Here is a 19989-nt window from a genome sequence, read left to right as displayed (position 1 = left end):
GGAAATAGTCTAATTTTTGTTTCCTGTTTGAGGAAATGATATGTTTATAGATAGAGAATTGATATCATCAGGGGCCGAATCCTTTTCTATTCTTTTTTCTTTTTTTTTTTAAAGATTTATTTATTTATTGGAGAAAGAGGTAGAAAGAGAGTGCATTTGTGTGCATGAGGGTGGACAGAGGGAAAGAAAGGATCTCAAGCAGACTCCCCGCTGAGCATGGAGCCCGATGCGGGGCTTCATCTCATGACCCTGAGATCATGACCTGTGCCGAAATCAAGAGTTGGATGCTAACCGACTGGGCCACCCAGACACCCCTCTGTTCTTTTTAAATTGAACTACATTAAAGCTCTGTTTTCCAGGAAAACTCCTTCTTGTGGTCATTGGGAGGCTTTTATAGTTCACACATAGTCAATTTCCTCCTGCGATGCAGGTTTATTTTGCGATTCTTTCAGCAGGATCATTCTCTGTGACTGGGAGAAGCCGTTGTGCCAAGTGGCCACCATTGGTTGGCTGTTGGCTGTTTGGTTGTTGATTGATTCTTTCTTCCCTACCTCCCTCCCTCCCTCCTTTCTATCCTTTCTTCTCTTCTCTCCTATCTTCCCCTCTGTTTTTCTCTCTTTCTCCCTAACTCCCACCCCTCTCTCCCCATCCCTCCACCTTCCTTCCTTATTCCCTTACTTCCTTTCTTTAATGAAGTTAATGTGTGTTCATGGTAAAAAAAAATTTTTTTGAGCAAAATAGATATTCATAAAGTGAAAAATAAAAATATATGCTGGTCACAGTTGCATGGGTATACTTCTGGAATTTTCTGTATGTCTGCAAACATACACATGTTCTTAATCTTTTTTTACACAAATTGACCATACTATGCATACTGTTTGGAATTTTTTTTTTTTCTGTTAAAGGTCCTAGACATATCTATCAGCACATATAATTTTAACAAATTCTTTTTCCCTGCTGTATACTGCTCCATTTAAGAATGGTCTTTCATTTAATCATTTTCCTTTTGATGACCCTTTAGGTTATCACCAACTATTGTTGTAACAGTGCTTCCACCAGCAATCTGTTCTGGTACATCTATTACTGTGTACTTATGTGAGCGTAGGTTGGTTCTTGGGTCCAAGTTAATAGAAAGAGATCGTGAAGGGGTCTACTTCCTAGGTTTTATGCTGAGGGTTCCCTATAGCTTTAGAACAAACAGTGTGCAGATGGCATAGTCAGGCTGTGGGAAGGGAGAGGCCAAGGAACTGGTCTGTGGTCGTGGTATGTGTGCTCCACTCTGGCCATTCTGATTTCGGGATTGCGTGACCCCATGCAGCATTCTACATAAGACATAGGAAGGGAGATACCACACAGATAGGACCTTCTTCACCTTCCTCCAAAGCTGCAGACTGGTGGCACCTAGCACAATTTTCCTTTTATCAGGGTGTACTCATCCTTGTCACCCGGTGGGTAGGGTCTGTGATGACCTGGGAAAACCTGGGAAAAAGCACTGTTCACACACCTATCTCTCTGGGAATCTTGTTTTTTATCCTCCTGATCTTTGTATTCTTCCCTTCCCCATCTTGCAGGCACATTGTGGACTTCTTCCTGATCGTCACACAGCTGGGATTCTGCTGTGTCTATTTTGTCTTTCTGGCTGACAACTTTAAACAGGTAGAGCCCTGGTTTAAAGAAAAAAATGAGATGAGTGGACTTTTAGTTTAGGGTTCCTTCTAAGCCAGTTTTGGTCAACAAAAGAAATAAAATTTTAACATTTTACATAGAAGAGTGTCTTTTAATTTCATCTAAAGACCTAGGGCATTGAGAAACTTCAAGATATCTTGTCTATCCTCCTGTCTTTAGGTAAGTTATGATCAAACTCAGCTGAGACAGTTGGGTTGCTGATACAGTCATGAAGATCTCAGAAGATGGTTTACTGACTACGAACTTCTCTATGGCCTTCAGTTAGGAGTCCCTTTTGGTGGAAGGTCCACTGGCCTTTGCCATTCTTGAGGCTTTTTCTGTTGTATTTCTTCCCCTCAATTTAGGTGATAGAAGCAGCCAATGGGACCACCAACAACTGCCACAACAATGAGACAGTGATTCTGACGCCCACCATGGACTCGCGACTCTACATGCTCTCCTTCCTGCCCTTCTTGGTGCTGCTGGTTTTTGTCAGGAACCTCCGAGTCCTGTCCATCTTCTCTCTGTTGGCCAACATCACCATGCTGGTTAGCCTGGTTATGCTCTACCAGTTCATTGTCCAGGTAAGAGCCAAGGTTCTCCCTCTGCCTGTTATATAATCAAAGAAGCAAACAAAAGAAGTAATTGGGACATAAATAGGGATTTGTTACTTATGCATGGTATATTTAGATTAGGGGTTCTCAGCTTTGGCACTAGTGACATTTTGGGCCAGATAATTTTTTGTCACAGGGGGTTATCCTGTGCAACATGGCATGTTTAGCAGCATCCCTTGTTTCTACCTACTAGGTGCTAGTAGCTGCCATGCCCCAAGTTATGACAACCAAAAATGTCCCCATTGGAAAATGTTCTGGGGGGGCGGGGGCGGTGGTGTATGTGTGTGCAAAATCATCCCCATTGAGATCACTGATTAGTCTTTTCTCCAATTGGATAGTTAATACATGAATCATTGTATAATAGGAAAATAGAAGAATATTAAGGTGAAAACAAAAATCAACTTCTCTAACTTAATATTTAGATAAAATAATTCCTTACTACTCCAGTCATATATTTATTTGTCAGAATTAAAAATCCAGTTATTGTCCCCCCCCCTTACATAGCCCATGGGGGCAGGTGTGTAGGTAGTACAAGAGACGACATCTGTAAGTTGATGGGTAGAAGACCAGGCTGAGAAAAATGTGCCCTCAAACACTGTGGCTCTTTATGGATGAGACAGTGCATTTTGCCAAGACTTGAGAAAAGGATAAGAGTGAAAGCCGGTGAATAAAAGCATAACTTTAAAAAAGGTATTTAAATTTAATCCCTAAAGAACTCATCAGTACTTATTCATTAAAATGCAGACAGGGGCGGGGCGCCTGGGTGGCACAGCGGTTAAGCGGCTGCCTTCAGCTCAGGGCGTGATCCCAGCGTTATGGGATCGAGCCCCACATCAGGTTCCTCTGCTATGAGCCTGCTTCTTCCTCTCCCACTCCCCCTGCTTGTGTTCCCTCTCTTGCTGGCTGTCTCTATCTCTGTCGAATAAATAAATAAAACCTTTAAAAAAAAAATGCAGATGGGGAGCCTGGGTGGCACAGCGGTTAAGCGTCTGCCTTTGGCTCAGGATGTGATCCCAGCGTTGTGGGATCGAGCCCCACATCAAGCTCTTCCGCTATGAGCCTGCTGCTTCCTCTCCCACTCCCCCTGCTTGTGTTCCCTCTCTCACTGGCTGTCTCTATCTCTGTTGAATAAATAAATAAAATCTTTTAAAAAAATAAAAATAAAAAAATAAAATAAAATGCAGACAACACAAGTGTTGAAAACCACATGTCCACCCTGAGTCTCTTTCTCTCAGGGACTTAAGGTATGTGATTGGTCTGTTTCTGTCTAGGTCTTACGAATGTATCTACAAATTATATTAGTATGCAGAGAAGTATATAAAACAAAAGTATGTCTTGTTTTGTTTTTAACATAGTTCAAAAATTACTAGATGTATTATTCATCTACCTTGCTTTTTTACCCTTGACAATGCCTCAGGGAGCTTTCCATGTTGATACACATAGTTTTACCTCATTCTTTTTAATTGCTGCATAGTATTTCAGAGAATAGATGTGCCATTGTTTATTGAACCAGTCCCCAATCAGTGGACTGTCAGGTCATATATAATTTTTAATGTTATATTAGTGTTATGACAGTGAGTATTCTTAGGCCTTCCTTTTTGTAGACATGTATAAATACTTCTCCAAGGTGTTTATCTAGAGGTGTAGCTGCTAAAGAGTGTGCACTTTTGAGTTTTTATCTTGCCGGGTTGCTTTTTCAAAAGCTGTTTAGCAATATAGACTCCCTTCCATGTGCATAAGTAGTCAGCACTAGATGTATCAATCTTTTTAATTTCGGCCAGTCTGACAGGTGAACATTGACTCATTTTCACATGGTCTGCTTAACCGTGACGCAGTCACTCACTGATACGGTTTCTAGGAATACGGTGCATTGTAAAATAACACTTCCTGCACTGAGGATATGACATAATGAGTTTAGATTAACATTGTACTCAGTGAGCATTTACTGGTTTTCCTCTGGCTTAGGAAGTCAGATAGGTGGCAGATATTGACTCTTCTTCTGCAGAACTGATTTTTAAAAACAAAATTAACTGCTGTCCATAACCTGTTTTTTATGGGAATGGAAGGAGGGCCCGTGAATGCATGATTGACCATTTCCAGAGAGTTTCTTTCTCTGCCTCTGGCAAATTAAATTAAAACAAGGAAGGGTAAATAAACGCATGATTTAACTTTGTAATTAGAGATCTCAATCAGTGCCGGGGACACAACACACTGGACATTAAAGGGAGCAAGGCCACCTCACACAGACGCGCACACGTGCTGCGTTTAGTTTGAAAGCACTGCGGTGGTTGCTGTGAACAGAGGGCTGGGATGGGAGTGTGGGTTCCGACAGTGTCTCAGTCCCAGGTGAAGGCGGTGTCCGTTCAGAGCATTGTCTGCGTCATGCAACCGGCACCTGCGGATGAGGCAGCCCTGCTGATTTCTTAAAAGCGAGTGTGAGCCTGCCTCTGGGCTCAGGCAGGAGCCATGTGTGATCACGCAGTGCTCTCTGCTCTGGGGGAAGCTGGGGAGGATGGTGGTTTGGCTCTGCATCAAGTAGCTTCATTTTGATGTGGTGTATAGGTGTGTAAGATGCTCCCTTTGGGTCACTTTTGTTGCCATTGCTGTTGTTACTGCTGTCTTGTCTTGGCATTTTCTCCCGCTGTCCGGTGTTTCTGAATTTTTTCCCAGCTCCGAGCATGTGTGTGACTGGTGCTCTTGCTCCTCATGCACACGCCAGCCCAGGAAGCTGACTGAGGCCTTTCACCTGTGCAGGTTTCCCCATATCTTGATCACCTGGACTGACAGATGGCACCCAGAGGGGGCTCCCAGTAAATGTATTTATCACTGCATTTCCTTAATTCTGAAATGCAGTTCTTTCACATTTATGTTTCCAAAATTGGAGTACATCTTGCATCCTCATGTACATTGAACAGAATTTTCTCAAAAAGCTATTATCACTGAAATTAATAGTATCATAAAATTGAGGAGACAATATGTTGATAATGAGCTGATTTTAATGTGTTTCTTTGCACATTAAACTTTTTTCGTTTAATGGGTTGGGCTCCAGGTCAGTAGCAATCATTAAGTATGTAGAATTATAAATTTTTTCTGCTGGTCTCATTCACACTAGTATCCCCAGACATGTATTCTGAAATTCCCTCTCTGATACCTCAGCCAGATCTGATGTATAAACCTGGGCAATAGTCACCCACTAATCAATAGATCGTTCCTGTTTCCAGGAACTTAAGTTGCACTGTGATTCAGGAATAATTACAGGGCAATTTCACTCTTTGTCTCATTGTAGAGCAAAAATATTTCTTAGTCTGTCTTCATTCCATGTATTGAAATAGTTCTTATAAAGAGATCTTTATTAGCAGGGCCTCAGGAAAAAAAAAAGATTTTTTAAATTATTTATATTTTAGGGAAAATATAGTGGAATTGCTTTGAAAACATTCAAAGAGAAGCCTATTACAGAGATCTTAGTAGATCTTTTTCACTGATATTATTCTGTTATACTGTTAGAGCGTGCCCCATATTTATCTACCTCTTTAGTTTTTAACCTCTGTAGTTAAATCAGTTTTAAAACATGGTAAAGGCAGTTTTAAAATCACTTCTTATTTAATGTAAGCAGTGTATGCACGTGGTTGAAAAAGTCACATTCTGAAAGGACAGAAGCTTCTGTCCCATTCTGAGTCCTGTTCCTTACTGTCCCATTACTGGATGTTATTGTTCAGTGTTGAGCCAGGGAGGATTCTTTGTCTGCACCTCCTTGCTTGTGCATCTTTACATTGTACCGGCAATTAACAATTTCCTTGCTTTTTATTTGCCTCTATTTTTAAATGCTCTTTTTTTTGCTATTTTGTCCTTAAATGTTCCAGTACTCCTGTTACGTGTTTATTAGTACAATTTTTCAAGTGTCCAAACTCATTCACAAGAATTAAGAGAAGAAAGAAAGAAAAAGAGAAAGGAAGAAAGAAAAGCAGAGAAAAAAAGGAAAAGAGCTCTTTTAAAAATCTTCCACCTTTCCTTCCAGCTTTATCTGTGTGGAGTGTTTATGTAGTTGTATTATAGTGAATATGTAAATTTAAAACGTTAATGTTCTCTCTATTATTTCATAAACAGTTTTTCATGTGCTACTTAGTTATTTCAATTTTTACTTTTAAAATAGTGCATAATATTCTATGGTATGGTTGATGTGCAGTAAGCTAACTAGTTTCACTTGTTTGGGAATATTTAGGTTGTTTTTAATTACTATTAAATAACTTTGCTCTAATTTTTTTATATTTTGATTTTTTTTCCTACTTGGATTAAATTTCTGGGTATGGGATTACCTGATGAAAGAATGTAACTATTTTTATGCAAGCTTCAACATTTGAGTTTTTTATAGTACACTGGGCTATAGTCTTTTTATAGTACACTGGGCTAAAGCAGGTAGGGTTTTCTCAGCCTGAAGGGAAAAAAATACAAAAGCTAAATGTCCCCCAAATCATCTCTCAGATGTCAGACTTTCTCCATTCAAAGGATCTTGGATTTAGGAAGAGGTATGACATCTGACGTTGGAGTTCAAATCTCGAATCTCTGTATAACCTTTACTTGGTTTTATTTTCTCTTTCAGAATATCCCAGACCCCAGCGGCCTCCCCTTGGTGGCACCCTGGAAGACCTACCCTTTGTTTTTTGGCACGGCCATTTTTGCATTTGAAGGCATTGGGATGGTAAGAGTTGCACTGTGATGAGCTGTTGTCCTTGGTGTCCTTGAGGTCTGTTTGATGGAAGGCTGAGGAAATGCTATTAGCAATTATCTTCTGAAACTTACTGGCCAGTTAATCAACAGCATTTCAGGGATTCCACTGGAGTTTCCCAGCTCTAGCTTTTGAAAATAAATTGTATGTGATTTAAGAACATTTACATTCAAACCCCCTGTGTTGTACAGTCATCCCCTATGTGTGCAGTAAGCAGTAATACATGGCAACTGGGAATGCAGGGTCTAGAGTCAGACTGACTTGGGAGAAGTTCTGGCTCTGCCAAGGAGTAGCTGTGTCACCTTTGTAAGGACGAAACTTCTCTGAGCCTTCATTGTTTGATTCTGAAAAGTGAACTTAATGATTAATAGTTGTTAGGATTAAATAAGATATGTATGGCTTTGCTTAGTCCCTGACACATAGCGAGTGTTAAATAATTTTTATTTTTGTTAATAATGCTATTGATTTTATTATTAAATTAATAAATATGCAAATTATCTCTCTGTCCTGGAACATTGATGTGTCATATTTTTTTGTGTGTAGATAAATAGGCTTAGCTTTCACTCCTGGCTTAGCTTCCCCCATTGTTGCTGTGATTTTACCCAATTCTTCTCCTTAAGGAGAGGAATTTGCCACTTAGTTGTACCTAATTTGATTTTTATTTATGTTTTTCATAGTAAAGGTCCAGAATTCTTCTCTGAAGAAAATTATTAGTTCTGCTGGTCAAGAGCTTAGAAAAGGGAAGACACTTTTCGTTTTGTGGAATATCTTTTTTCCCTCTTTTGATTTCTCTATCACTTTATATTCTTTTAAGAAAACCTAGAAGCTGGACAGATTTTTTTGTCAAAATACTAAGAAATTGCCCCAGTAATATTGATGGAATGAGTTAAGGCTCTAACATCATAGGGGAGGCTTTCTAAGTGATCAGTGTGTAAGTTGTTGTCCTGACTTTTAACACTTTTCCCTTTGCTCTTTTTTGGGGCTTCTCGAATGTTCCTCTGCTGCTGGGTCTGAGGCCTGAAATGGCCCGTGTTGTAGCAGTGAGAAAGAGGCCCCAAGTACATGGGACTGGAAAGAAGAGATTGAATTAAGTGTGGAAAGCTGCCTGGAGACCCTGGGTTCTTAAGCATTGTACTGAATATATCACTTTTCCCTAACAGCGTAGTGCAGAAGTTGCTTTTTGCATCATTTCATCAGCCAAGGCTTGGAAATGGAGTTATTCTGTAATCATCATTATCTGTTACTTCAAGATTTCTCTGTGTTTTCTATTTTTATAAGGGAGAAAACACAGCTGTTTTGACTCTTAGTTTGGACTTGAGGGTTGTTGAGTGTGTCCGGTGAAGGGCCCCTGCTCACTGTTTTTTCATTGCACTCTCTCTGTGTTTGTGCCACTGGCCCAGGCCTGACAGACATGCAGGAGATGGGCTGCCTGCCCTCTGGCTCTCTAGACTCCATAAAAGGTAATGGAAGGAAAGCTTACAAACTTTATAATTGGATGTGGACCAATTGCAGCTTGAGACCCCTGAGCTGGGAGGGGGTACAATGCTGAGGCCCAGTTGGAAGTGCGGAGCTGTGGCGCCCCTCACAGCACTGGGCCTGCAGCAGGCCCTTGGCGTCTGCCAGGGTGTGTCTGGCACAGACCCACGCTGCCTCATGGCCGCAGGTGGTTGAGGAAACGCTGTGTCATGACAAGATCAAAGATGGTTTGTGGGGCAGCTAGACATTGCCCTGCATTGCTTTTCCTTGTCAGCCATGCCAGATGCAGTAGATAGCCGGTTGTGAAGCTTGTCAATCACACCTTCTGTTTTCCCTGTGCCTAAAAGAACCAGTCTTCAAAGGGGCCTTTGCTTTGCTTTGGAATGTCCTCTGCTGTGAGGGAAAGGGCAGCAAGGTCAGTGGTTTGGAATAGGAATATGGAAAGTGTGTTTTGTTGTATATTTTGCGAGCCTGAATCTCTCCATCCTGTAATTTGTGACTCCCTCAGCACCCCCGCTTCTCTAAGTCAGAGGTTTAATGTCACTGCTGGCACCTGCCCTTTTGGAGGTAAGGAAACAGTTTCCAGGAACTAGAGTGGCAGTTTTCCCTGACCTATGTTTTGCATTCTTTGGACAGGTTAGCAGAGCTGTGATCTCAGACGATGTCTGTTCTCCATTGTGCTGGGTGGGCATGACACAGCTGCCGTGTGGCTGTGCCAAGGGGCAGAGAGCACCCCCAGCCCATGGGGACCCTGGAGCAGGATTTCAGAGTGCTGGCCTGGGCAGGAGTCCCGGGGCCCAATCCTGCCTGCCCTTGCCCTCAGGACTTCCCCACTTCCACACGGAAAGCAGGGTATCCCCTCCAGCTCTGAGGAAATGCCTTTGTTTATCTGTCTAGTAAAGGATAGATGTGCTTTTGGGGAATCCTAGAGATAAAGCAGTTACTTTTTCTGAGAAGATTACAATTTATTTTGGCCACTAATGTTACTTTTTCCTCTGTTTTCCCTTCTCTCTTACTACTCTAATAGGTTCTGCCCCTTGAAAACAAAATGAAGGATCCCCAGAAATTTCCGCTCATCCTGTACGTGGGAATGGCCATCGTCACTGCCCTCTACATCAGTCTGGGGTGTCTGGGGTACCTGCAATTTGGAGCTAATATCCAAGGGAGCATAACCCTCAACCTGCCCAATTGCTGGTATGTGGGGGAAGATGGAAGTCTGGCAACACTGGATTTTTTTTTTTTTTAATTAATGGGTCAGAATGTGGGTTTTCCTCTACTTAGACCTTAAATTAGCTCACTTCACTTTAGCCCACTGCTGCCACCCCCACCCCACCCCCAGGCTAGCACCGTCCCTCCTTGGCTTCCCACTGAGCCTTTTGACTCATCCACCTATCTCAGTCTTACTCCTTCTTCATACCTGTTCTCCCATTACCTGTATGAGCCATCTCAGACTCAAGTCAGTTGTGCATCCCCTTGTTGAGAGCCCTGAGGGGCTTCCCTTTGCTCCTCTGAGAGGCGAAACCTTTACAGTGCCTGTCAGTCCCACTCTGGCTCTAGCTCTACCTGTACCTCATTCCTACTTGGCCAGGAAGACTTAGTCTAGGAGTCAGTCTTTTTTGAGAAACTGTTTCTGCTGTCTTACCCACAACTTCCAGTCTAGGTCAGATGCTCCTTTCTTCTGCTCTTCTGGGATCCCATTCGGACCCTAGCCTAAACCTTATTCCATAGTACTGTAATTGTCCATTTACCCAAACTGTGATCTCCCTACACGGTAAGCTCTGGGAGGGCAGGGCTCCTTTGCACCCCAGCACTTGACACAGTGCCTGGTACATGATCATTACCCAGGGGATGACTTTTGAATGAAAAGGAGGACTAAATGCGGGGACTGAGCATCTTATGAATGAGGAGATGTTCTCAGGAAGCAGCTGGTGCGCAGAGGATAGAGGCGATCTGCCATGTCCAGCTCTGTGGCTTTGGGCACGTCACAGCTGTTCACCGCCTCAGCTCCCACTTCTGGGAACAGGGAATAGTCATTTCTTCCTGCCAGGATTGTCACAAAGACCAAATGTTATGCATAAGAAAGCACTTTGTAATCCTATTCTGGTGCTATCAGAAGGAGGACACTGCGCTGAGCTGCTGCTTTGTTTGGAGGAGGAATTCCTGTGGAGGTACATGCCAAATGGATTCATTATCAAGTGACCGATACTCCATTCCTCCCTGGAAATCTGAGCCTGGAAAGGCCAAGTATCCCATCAGTTTACCTTAAACATTCCAAATGGGCAGGGAGAGAGGAGCGCGAAATGAGTAGGTTCCCAACTTCTGCTGTGCCTCTCCCCTGTGGCAGTCACTGACTGGATGGCGTGCAGGTGGAGGCCTGTCACCATGGATGAGGGCTTGGGGGGAGCCCTTCTGTATCTCACTTTGCTTAGCTCTTGGTTACTGTATTGCACGGCAACACTGAGACATATTGAAATGCTAACTAAAAAGGTAGCTGTCGCGGTACCTTAGTAGCTCAGTTGGTTTAACATCTGCCTTTAGCTCAACTCATGATCTCAGTGTCCTGGGTTTGAGTCACATGACAGGCTCCCTGCTCAGCGGGGAGTCTGCTTCTCCTTCTCCCTTTGCCCCTCCCCACCAGTCATGCGCTCACGCGCACATGCACGCGCTCTCACTCTCTCTCTCTCAAATAAATAAATAAATAAATAAATAAATAAATAAATAAATAAATAAAACCTTTAAGAAAAATAAAAAAGTAGCTGTCACAGGGTGTGTCTGAAGCAACATTTCTCTTTTGGAGATTAGAATTTCATTCTGGAGGGCAGCTGAGCAGACACTAAGCTTGTTGAGTGCTCTGGGGATCAGAAGGACCTTTCAGGCTGGCCTGGTTGACCTGCCCGTGCATGTTTTTAGAGCTCCAATCAGTAAGGCATTGTGCAAGGACAGGCGGAGAAAATTGAGGAAAACATTTATTCAGCAGTGCTGTTGGTGTTTAGCACAGGACACCCTAACCAGCAGGGGTCTGGGGACAAGATCTGTGGGGTGGCCAGCCAAGTGGTATCCTTGCAATAGGCTATTGTTTTCAGAAAGTCTTTCTCTTTCACTCTGATGCCTGCTTTTAAATTTCCAAATGTTCCTGCCCTTTCAAGAGCCAGGTGGTAGCTTGGCATAACTGAAGATAAATGGATCAGCAGGAACAAAAGCAGTCCACATAATCCGAAGCCATAGATAAGCACCTGTCTTCTTTCCTCTGATACTCCAAACCCAGCTACTCTAATCTTTCCGCCTCCATTCGGGTGCAATTTATTTAGCTGTCCCTGCAGGTGACTGTCCTGCTTCCAGACTTCCCGGCACTCCAGAAGGCTTTGGTGTTGTACTGAGTTTAATTATAGAGCCACCAGCTGATTTTTCCAAAGCCTTTTTATTTTCTATTCTTGGAGCAAGTAAGACCCTTTGTCAAACTCAGTCTCTCTGAGGGTGTTCTCCTGTTTATAGCATAAGAATATATTCTAGGTATTAAGTTCAACCACAGAGAAATTCAGTGCACATTATACACAATATAATTACTACTTTTAAATAGATTTCCAACGAGGTGGGAGAGGCCTGTGTTTCTTGCTGCCTAATGCATGAGGGTCCTGTTTGAAGTGGAACTTTGCTAAGGGGCAGGGTGGCCTTCCCTTTTAATATTTGTGTCAGATCCATGAGTACTTATGGGGATCAGACTTGTTTTCTACCCTGCACAGTCCTGTCATGAGATGAGATAGAGATATTGGATGATGACATAATGGTCTCCCCGGGAAGCCTCATGTGAAGCTGCGGTAGGGAGACAGCCACAGTGGAGTGGAAAGATGGGTTTTGTTCCTGCTTCTTGGCTGTGTGGTCGCTGTCTCATTCTGGGGAACACTGAATTGGAGGGGAAGGATATAAAAAGACCTGTTATATTTTAATTTTTGAAAGGACATATGTCCCTGGTAAAGATTCCAGATGTTCAGAGTGTATACAGAATATGTTTGTTTTCATTTGCCTCCCCCAAAGTCCCCAGTGTTACAGTTGCCCATTTTAGAGGCAGCCATATTACCAGTTTCTTGTATTTCCTTTTGGAAATACTTAGAGTATGTAAGAATGTCATATGTATGTGTATGTGAGGGGAAATGTTTTTCCCTTCTTTTTCCTTTTCCTTTTTTTTTTTTTTTTTTTTTGGACAATTTGTAGCACACTGTAGACACTGTTTCTTCACCCGTTTTTCACTTACTATTCTATCACAGAGCTAGCTCCATACCAGCACCTATAGTTCTGCCTCATACTTTTTAAAAGCTGTATGGGACACCATGATTTATTTAGCTAGTTCCCCACTGGTTAACATTTAATCTGCTTTCAGTCTTTCTTACTTAAATAATGCTGCAGTGACATATTTTGAGTGTAAATTTTTTGTGCACATGTGCAAACATATCTGCAGGATAAATCCCTAGACTTGAAATTGCTGGGTCCAAAGGACCACATGCATTTGTGACTTGGATAGATATGGCCTCTTCACCGTGACACTGTTTTGCCCTCTCACTGCTTGTGCACGTGGAAGCAGAGTAGGCCTTTGAACCTGTCTTGGCTCTCTCCCCAGGCTGTACCAGTCGGTCAAGCTGCTATATTCCATTGGCATCTTCTTCACCTATGCCCTCCAGTTCTACGTCCCAGCTGAGATCATCATCCCTTTCTTCGTGTCCCGCGTTCCCGAGCATTGGGAGCTGGTGGTAGACCTGTTCGTGCGCACCGTGCTGGTCTGCCTGACCTGTGAGTAGAAGACAAGATACTTGCTTTGTTTGTTTGCTTTCCCAAAGGGCATCCGGTCCCCAGGGCTTTCTTGAACGAGAGCCTATTGGAGTGAAACAGTTGTAGTGTGTCAGCAGGAAACTTGGCCTGCTGTCTCAGGTGCAGAGTTGAGGCCTGGCTAGGTGGTGAAGTGAATTGATTATCTATGTGCTCTAAAGGACATGGGAATGAGAACAGTAGTTTGTTTGTGGACACAGCATAAAATAGTACGGTGATGGTCATAATTCATAATAAATATATAAAATTACTATCCCATGTCCTTGGGATAAAATAAGGTAAAAGTCTAAAGAGAGCCATTTAACTCATATGCATATGAGTGTAGGTTACCTTAATAGCAGCTGCGTGTTTATTTGTGTTTTCAAATAATCATTTTCCATTGTGACAGTCTATTCCCTTAGATTTCATTTTGAGCCTACATGATACTATACTAGACATTTACTAAATGTGTTTCTTAGAAAATCTGTATGGATTAACCTAGGTGTTTCATTTTTTACTTTGTGTTTTATTCCTCCTCCCTGACCACACACCCAGGAGTGTGAGTTAAGAGACAAGATATTATTCTATTTTCTGTTGGTTGAAACCAGTATACATTTTAAAATAAAAATAAATACTTCTTTTTTTCTTTTTCTTTTTCTTTTTGGTAGCTTCTATGAGTTGATAAGAATAGAGAACCTCTGAATAGATTGGTCTATAACATCTAATTTAAATTTCTAGGAGATTTGCAACTTCTTTCCAGATTGAAGTGCTGGAATCTAGGTTTCACTTTTTGGCTATGTTTGGCTTTTTATTTTATTTTTTAAAATTGTATTGTTTTGGGGAAAGAAATGTCTTGGTTTATTATATTGAGACTTCCCTGGGAATTTCTTAAATTATCCAGTCCAAGCCTCTATCTTTGGAATAAAGATAGGTCTCTATGATTTTTAAATTGAACCAGAATGGAGTGTTTTAGGGATAAATGGTGTGAAAGTTGTCTTGCATTTGACCATAGTCTGGAAAATCAGAAATGACTTTATGGGTTGACTACTAGCAAGAGGAGGGCAGTAGAGGTTAGACATGGGAAATAGACTTGTGCCTATTCCAGAATGGACCTCCTCAGGGAATAGCCTAGTGCCTGTCCCAGAATAAGCCTCTTCAAGGTAACAGATGAGTGCCTATCCAAGAATGGACTTCTTCCAAGGAACGGAATAATAGCTATCCCAGATGGGCCTCCTCAAGGAAACACACTAGTGCCTATCCCAGAAACAACCTCCTCAGAGAATAGACTAGTGCCTATCCTGAAAAGGCCTTCTTTAGTGCCTGTTCCAGAATGGACCTCCTTACGGGAACAAACTAGTGCCTATCCCAGAATGGTCCTTCTCCAGAAAATAGCCTAGTGCCTGTTCCAGAATGGACCTTCTCAGGGAACAGCCTAATGCCTATCTCAGAATGAACCTCTTCAAGGGGATAGACTGGTGGCTATACCAGATAGGACCTCCTCAAGGGAACTGAATAGTGCCTATCGCAGAATGCATCTCCTCAAGAAACAGACTAGTTCCTATCCCGAAATGAACTTCCTCAAGGGAACGGACTAATGCCTGTCCTGGAATAGAGTTCTTCAAGCCACTTGCAGTTCTCTTTCTCATTGTACTTCAAGGGTGTGGGTCAAGCTCAGTGTCCTGGATCTTTGTATGGAAGGAACTCCCTAGAGCTAAGGAACTGAATGCCTTCCCAGGACCTTGTGATTTAATGTTTGGCAGCATTCTATCTAAGGATTTGTTACAGGATGGGTCTGGGTAGGAGCCAGACAGAGGGTGGACCACTTGGATTTGCCAACTCCAGCAAGCTGATGGCAACAAAGAATCTCACTTCTCCTTGTATGTAGCCTCTGTTTGGCAGACCTTCTGGCCCTGTCTAGTCCAGCCTATAGGAAAAGCCCACTCAGCAGCTAATCCAGTGCCCAGAGCTACCTATAGGCCACTGTTGCCCCAGAGCAACTGAAGAGGAAAGAATGTGACGTATCTTGCTTTTACAGTAATTTGCCTTAATATGTGCTAAGGTACTCTGGATTTTGCTCCTGTCTTCTGCCTGCAACTCCCAATGCTTTGACGCAGATGTATATGTTTCTCTGTGGATGGATTTCCTCTAAGTGTTGAAGAGACAGCTTTCATGTGTGCAGTGTTTATGATGTCAACTTTCAGTGCTCCCATTCTGGAATCCAAAGGGCGTTGGAAGAAAGAGTGGGGATGGTTCAGATAATTGGCTTTTTTCAAAGTGGTTCCTCTAGAAAAGGTAGGTCTGTCTAGGTAAAATGTGTTCTAACTGCCTAAACACCAACTTCTCCCTGCCTGAAGAGCTGGGGCAGTGATGCTGGGCCTGATTCCTCTCCTGGCCCCATTTTCTTCTCAAGCCTGGCTTAGCCTCCGGTAGCATATGTCTTGCTTCCTGCCAGGTTTCTTTCCACTGCACCCCACAGGAGCCACCAGTCTCTGATTCACAGACCTCGTGCTATCCTTAGATGTCTCTTGGTTTTTGCTTCGCTTTTCCTGACTGTGTCTGGGGGTTTCATCTCTCTTAGAAAGCGTGATGCTCAAAGGATACAAGCTGGTTTTGATCTTCAAGCTCACTCAGTTATTTTCCCCTTCTGTGATCTGTTGTGACTTAGCATTGCACGGTCAGCCTATTAAATGATGCAGCCTCTTCATCTCTGAGCACTCGGGCTTCTCTTACTTCCCTGGAGACTTTGAAGTGATTGTGGGATTGAGGAGAGGCATTTCACTGTAACTCCAACTTAAATATATTTATGTGAGTTTATTTTGTTTTTGTTTTTTTCTGTACTTTCAGATCTTTTCTGCTTAAGGTTAATTGGTTTATGATTTTAGAACTTTGCTAGAACTGATTGTTTTCAGTTATACCCATAAATTTTAATAGCAGATTGTTTTATTGCTATTTATGGTGTTTTCTTGTCCTTTCCCCCAACTTTTCCTCCTCTTCCTCACCCTCCAGCCCCCCAAGGGGAACAGGGGAATTTGGTCCAGAGTCATTTTTTTTCCATTTGTAATTTACCTTTCTCACCACTCTTCTGCATTCCCCAAAGACTGCTGTGTCTACTTTTTGGTGCTTAATTTCAGACTGTTGGAGAGGAGGGGAAGGGGGAATATGTGTGTCAGGGAATGGTGCTCATTTTGTTGTGATTGCATATGGAACAGTGTTTATTTCTGGCCCATATGTTTGAATTGCACTTAGCAGGTCACCTATGTGCAGAGTTTGTGTAGGAGGAGAGGCTGGAAGACGCTGGCTCCAGAGGGAGTTCAGAGGTATAGGAAGAGTGGTTTCTTCAGGTTCCATGAGGCATTAACCTGTCCTTCAGGGGTTTGTGCTAATTCTCTGTGGCATTTGCCACGTGAAACATCTTACTTCAGTGAAGTGTGAACATTTCAAAAACCTATTGTTGAAGATGTTATAACATAAAGCCGTATCAATTAAAAGGCCTGTTTGGACTGGAATGCATAGCTGTAGAACATTCCAAACAGCCAGACCCTATCGAATATGAATCTTCCAGGTCCAAACAGAGTGGCTTCTTGGCACCTTTTGGCCTCTCACACTTCTCCATCCTGCAGCTGCAGAGACAAAGGGCAGCAGTGTTAATGAGCTGTGCACCCTGCCCCCCCCCCCCCGCCCCCAGCGAACCCTCCTGAGCTAGGCCTCAGGTTCCTCAGCTGTAAGACGTGCAGGGTATCTGATTGCTAAGGCTTCTCTCAAGTCTAAACTGTGATTCTGCACAACTGCTTCAAGCCTGATTTTAAATTCCTACCAAAATATTGCTCAAAAAAAGAAAGTTAATGTAAAAACATTTCAAGAATGTCTAGATATGGGGTTATTGAAAAAGAAATTCTAAATATCCCACTGACTTAAAATGATTTTTTTTTTGCATTTTCTCTTCTGTGTTACTCCTCATGGGTGCATGTTGCAATCATAGTATACACAGAACTTTGTCTTTTGCTTTTTATTTGATATATCATGAATATGCATATCCTTCATAAATATTTTCACGACCACATGATATTCCATTATATTGGTGTATTGTATTTTCTAAGCTGCTCCTTTAGTGTTGGACATGTAGATTGTTTTCCTTGCTTTTATACTTTTAATTTATACTCCCACTAAGTGAGATTATGTATTGTGTTCAAGACTGTTGTTAATTTTCAAGGTAGCTTTCTAGACATTTTAGAGTAACACAGGTAGGCTTCACCAGCATCAATCGCAGTGAAACAGCAGAAAGAGCTTCTGGGCACAGGGCTGTAGGTGTCCAACGTATTTCTGTAAGTGTGTTTGTTCTCTTAAGTGTTTTCTCTTCTCTAGTGCATAAGTCAGCTTTTCTGTTGCTGGTCTAAAACCACAGGCTCCAGAAACCCAATCAGTTACTTCTCTGAACATGGTCATTTGCCTCGTGTTACTTCAGCAGTTAAAAGATCATATTTTTAGTGTCTCTTAACCCAAAGGGAAGATGTTTTGTAATACCATTGGGCTAATCACGTGGGCTAGCTGAGTTGTCCTCAGTCCCCCATTGCTGTACATGCCACAGCCAGGCTGCTGCAGAGGGTGGTGACTTGCCAGTTAGGAGTGTGCTATCTTCCTCTTTGTATGGGATGCTCTTGTGAGGGAGCAAGGAGGGAGTAGGGGCAGGATATTCCTGGTTGGCTGCTTCCTGAGGTCTCTACCTTCTTTCTCTTTCTAGAGGGCTTTAACTCAGAGTAAAGACGTTTAATGCTAGAAGAGGTTTTGGTTGCTCCCACATCTTTTCTAAATACCTGATTCCTGTCTCTGGAATTAGCTAAAACTAGTTTGCCGCAGTTTGCGTGGGGACAAAACAGGTACCCCTGCAATTTGAGCCCTTGGGGCTATTTGTGCTAATTTGGTTGGGTCCTCTTCTTCCCCCGGCATATTAGTCGGAGGCTCACAATTCTTGCCTTCTCCCCATCCCTTCCCCATTATCTATCTCCAGTGTCAGGCTTTATTTGGGGTTCAGTTGTGGTGTCTGGTCCAGTTAGGACAGGAGGAGGGCCTTCCCTTTGCAGCCCTGTGATCCTGGCTTTAAGAGAAGAGAAAAGTGTAGCCGCTTTTAAAAGAGATTTTTGTTAAGCAAGCTTATCTCGTATGTCCTCTGTAGTAAAAACAAAGACAAGTTTTTAGATTGCTTTTAAAATGTCATGATGAAGTAGAACATCTCTGTCTAATCTGAGAAAAGATTACAATCACACAAGCTTCTGTTGCTGTTTCCACTTAATTCTTATCATAGAGTTGAGCACATCTGACCTCACTTAAGTCGTATTGCAAAGTACCATATGTCCTCCAGGTTAATGGGAGGGAGGGGGGATGGCAGACTCAGAGCCGGGAGGAACTGGGGAGGTCATCTGACTTCTCTCCTCCTCGGGCTCATTGTCTCTGATGAAGGTCTCCTTTCTCTTGAGTGGACTGGAGCATTCATGGAGACCAGGGGCTGGCACCGGAAGAATAACTCACACTCCTTTCATGGCAGAAAACCAGGCAGGCTGGTGGCTGTGTTTTTGGCACAACCATGTGTCCTAGGAGAGGAATCCCATTGCTTTGCTGTGCTACCATTGAGTGGTACATGGTGCTTCCCAGTTGACAGTGAGCTGAGGGACATATCCCAGAACACATTCCTAAGTGACTAAACCTGCATTGTTTAGTTCCTTAACATTTCAGAGCTGGATGAGACTCGAGTGACCATTCAGTGGTACAGTCATGGGTGACCGAGCTGAGACTCCAAATGGTGAGCTTATTTGTGCTAGGACTGGTGGTTGCATTAGCTCACATTTATGAAGCATTCATTGTGCGCTTAGTGCTCTAAGTTCTTTATGTGAATGATCTCATTTGACTATCCCTATTCAGCAGTAGTTTAAGTAGCTGGCTGGTTAGTGGTAGAACTGAGATTGGAGCCCAGGTTCTGAATCCAGAGCCTACACTCTTAACCACCTTCCTGTACCAGCTTCTCCTAGGGCTCAGTTCTGATTGCTGCCTCAGTGCTATTGCCACCCCACTACTCACTTGAATTGGAACCATGGGAGCCATCACCATGAGGTTGACATTAGGCAGATGCAGACCGAGACCCCAGAGAGGGCAGGTGTCCTTTTCTGGGTCACATAGCAGATCAACTCTTACTGAGCATTTGGTTGTGATGAGAAAGCTATTTTGTCATCAGCTTTCTATATTTTTAACTTTCCTCCAGATTCAACTCTGAAGATCTGAGGGATATCACCAACTCTATTTAGAAAGAGCTAAGAGCCGAAGCAGACTATTTTTAACTTGGAGGGCAAGTTAAAAGCCTATACTTTCTGTGGACTTTCTGAAGGCTTCAGAACAGTGAAGGTGTTAATGGATACTTGCCATTATGGTTGGACACTAGAATAAGGAAAGAGGAAGGGATTGCCCCCAGGCTGTAAAACCATGGCAGAGGCAGATCTGAGACTCAGTATCCTTGTATTCCCTTTTGTCATCAGGCTTCAAAACCCTTGTCTTACTTCTTTAACAAAGCAGAGAGAGGTCAGGGCTGATTATATACCAATTCTCTGCTAAACGATTGCAGTGTATCCCTGTGAGTGTTAACCCAGCATCTGACTCCTCCCGTTCTTCACAGACAGGATCTTTCTGCTGATCAGCCAGCTCCCCTCTTCTCCCTCCTGCGGGTATCAT

The 19989-nt window shown here is 42.8% G+C and overlaps 1 protein-coding gene across 3 annotated transcripts in view; it reads left to right on the top strand.

Annotated features, from left to right (window-relative positions):
* The window catches only part of SLC36A1 (solute carrier family 36 member 1), a 47534-nt gene that overhangs the window by 18909 nt on the left and 8636 nt on the right, over window positions 1–19989 (top strand). For all 3 annotated transcript variants that reach the window (XM_045815367.2, XM_087867842.1, XM_087867841.1), the window contains 5 exons: window positions 1572–1656; window positions 2031–2249; window positions 6877–6975; window positions 9506–9672; window positions 13091–13260. In XM_045815367.2, coding sequence (XP_045671323.1) covers window positions 1572–1656; window positions 2031–2249; window positions 6877–6975; window positions 9506–9672; window positions 13091–13260 — 740 coding nt within the window. The remainder of the gene's footprint in view (window positions 1–1571; window positions 1657–2030; window positions 2250–6876; window positions 6976–9505; window positions 9673–13090; window positions 13261–19989) is intronic.

Source organism: Ursus americanus, chromosome 15, assembly GCF_024610735.1.
Source record: "Ursus americanus isolate L20-20 chromosome 15, mUrsAme1.1.p, whole genome shotgun sequence".
In the NCBI taxonomy this organism is placed as follows: Eukaryota; Metazoa; Chordata; class Mammalia; order Carnivora; family Ursidae; genus Ursus; species Ursus americanus.
The sequence above is the reverse complement of the archived record's forward strand: the minus strand, read 5'-3'. Positions and strand labels throughout refer to the sequence as shown.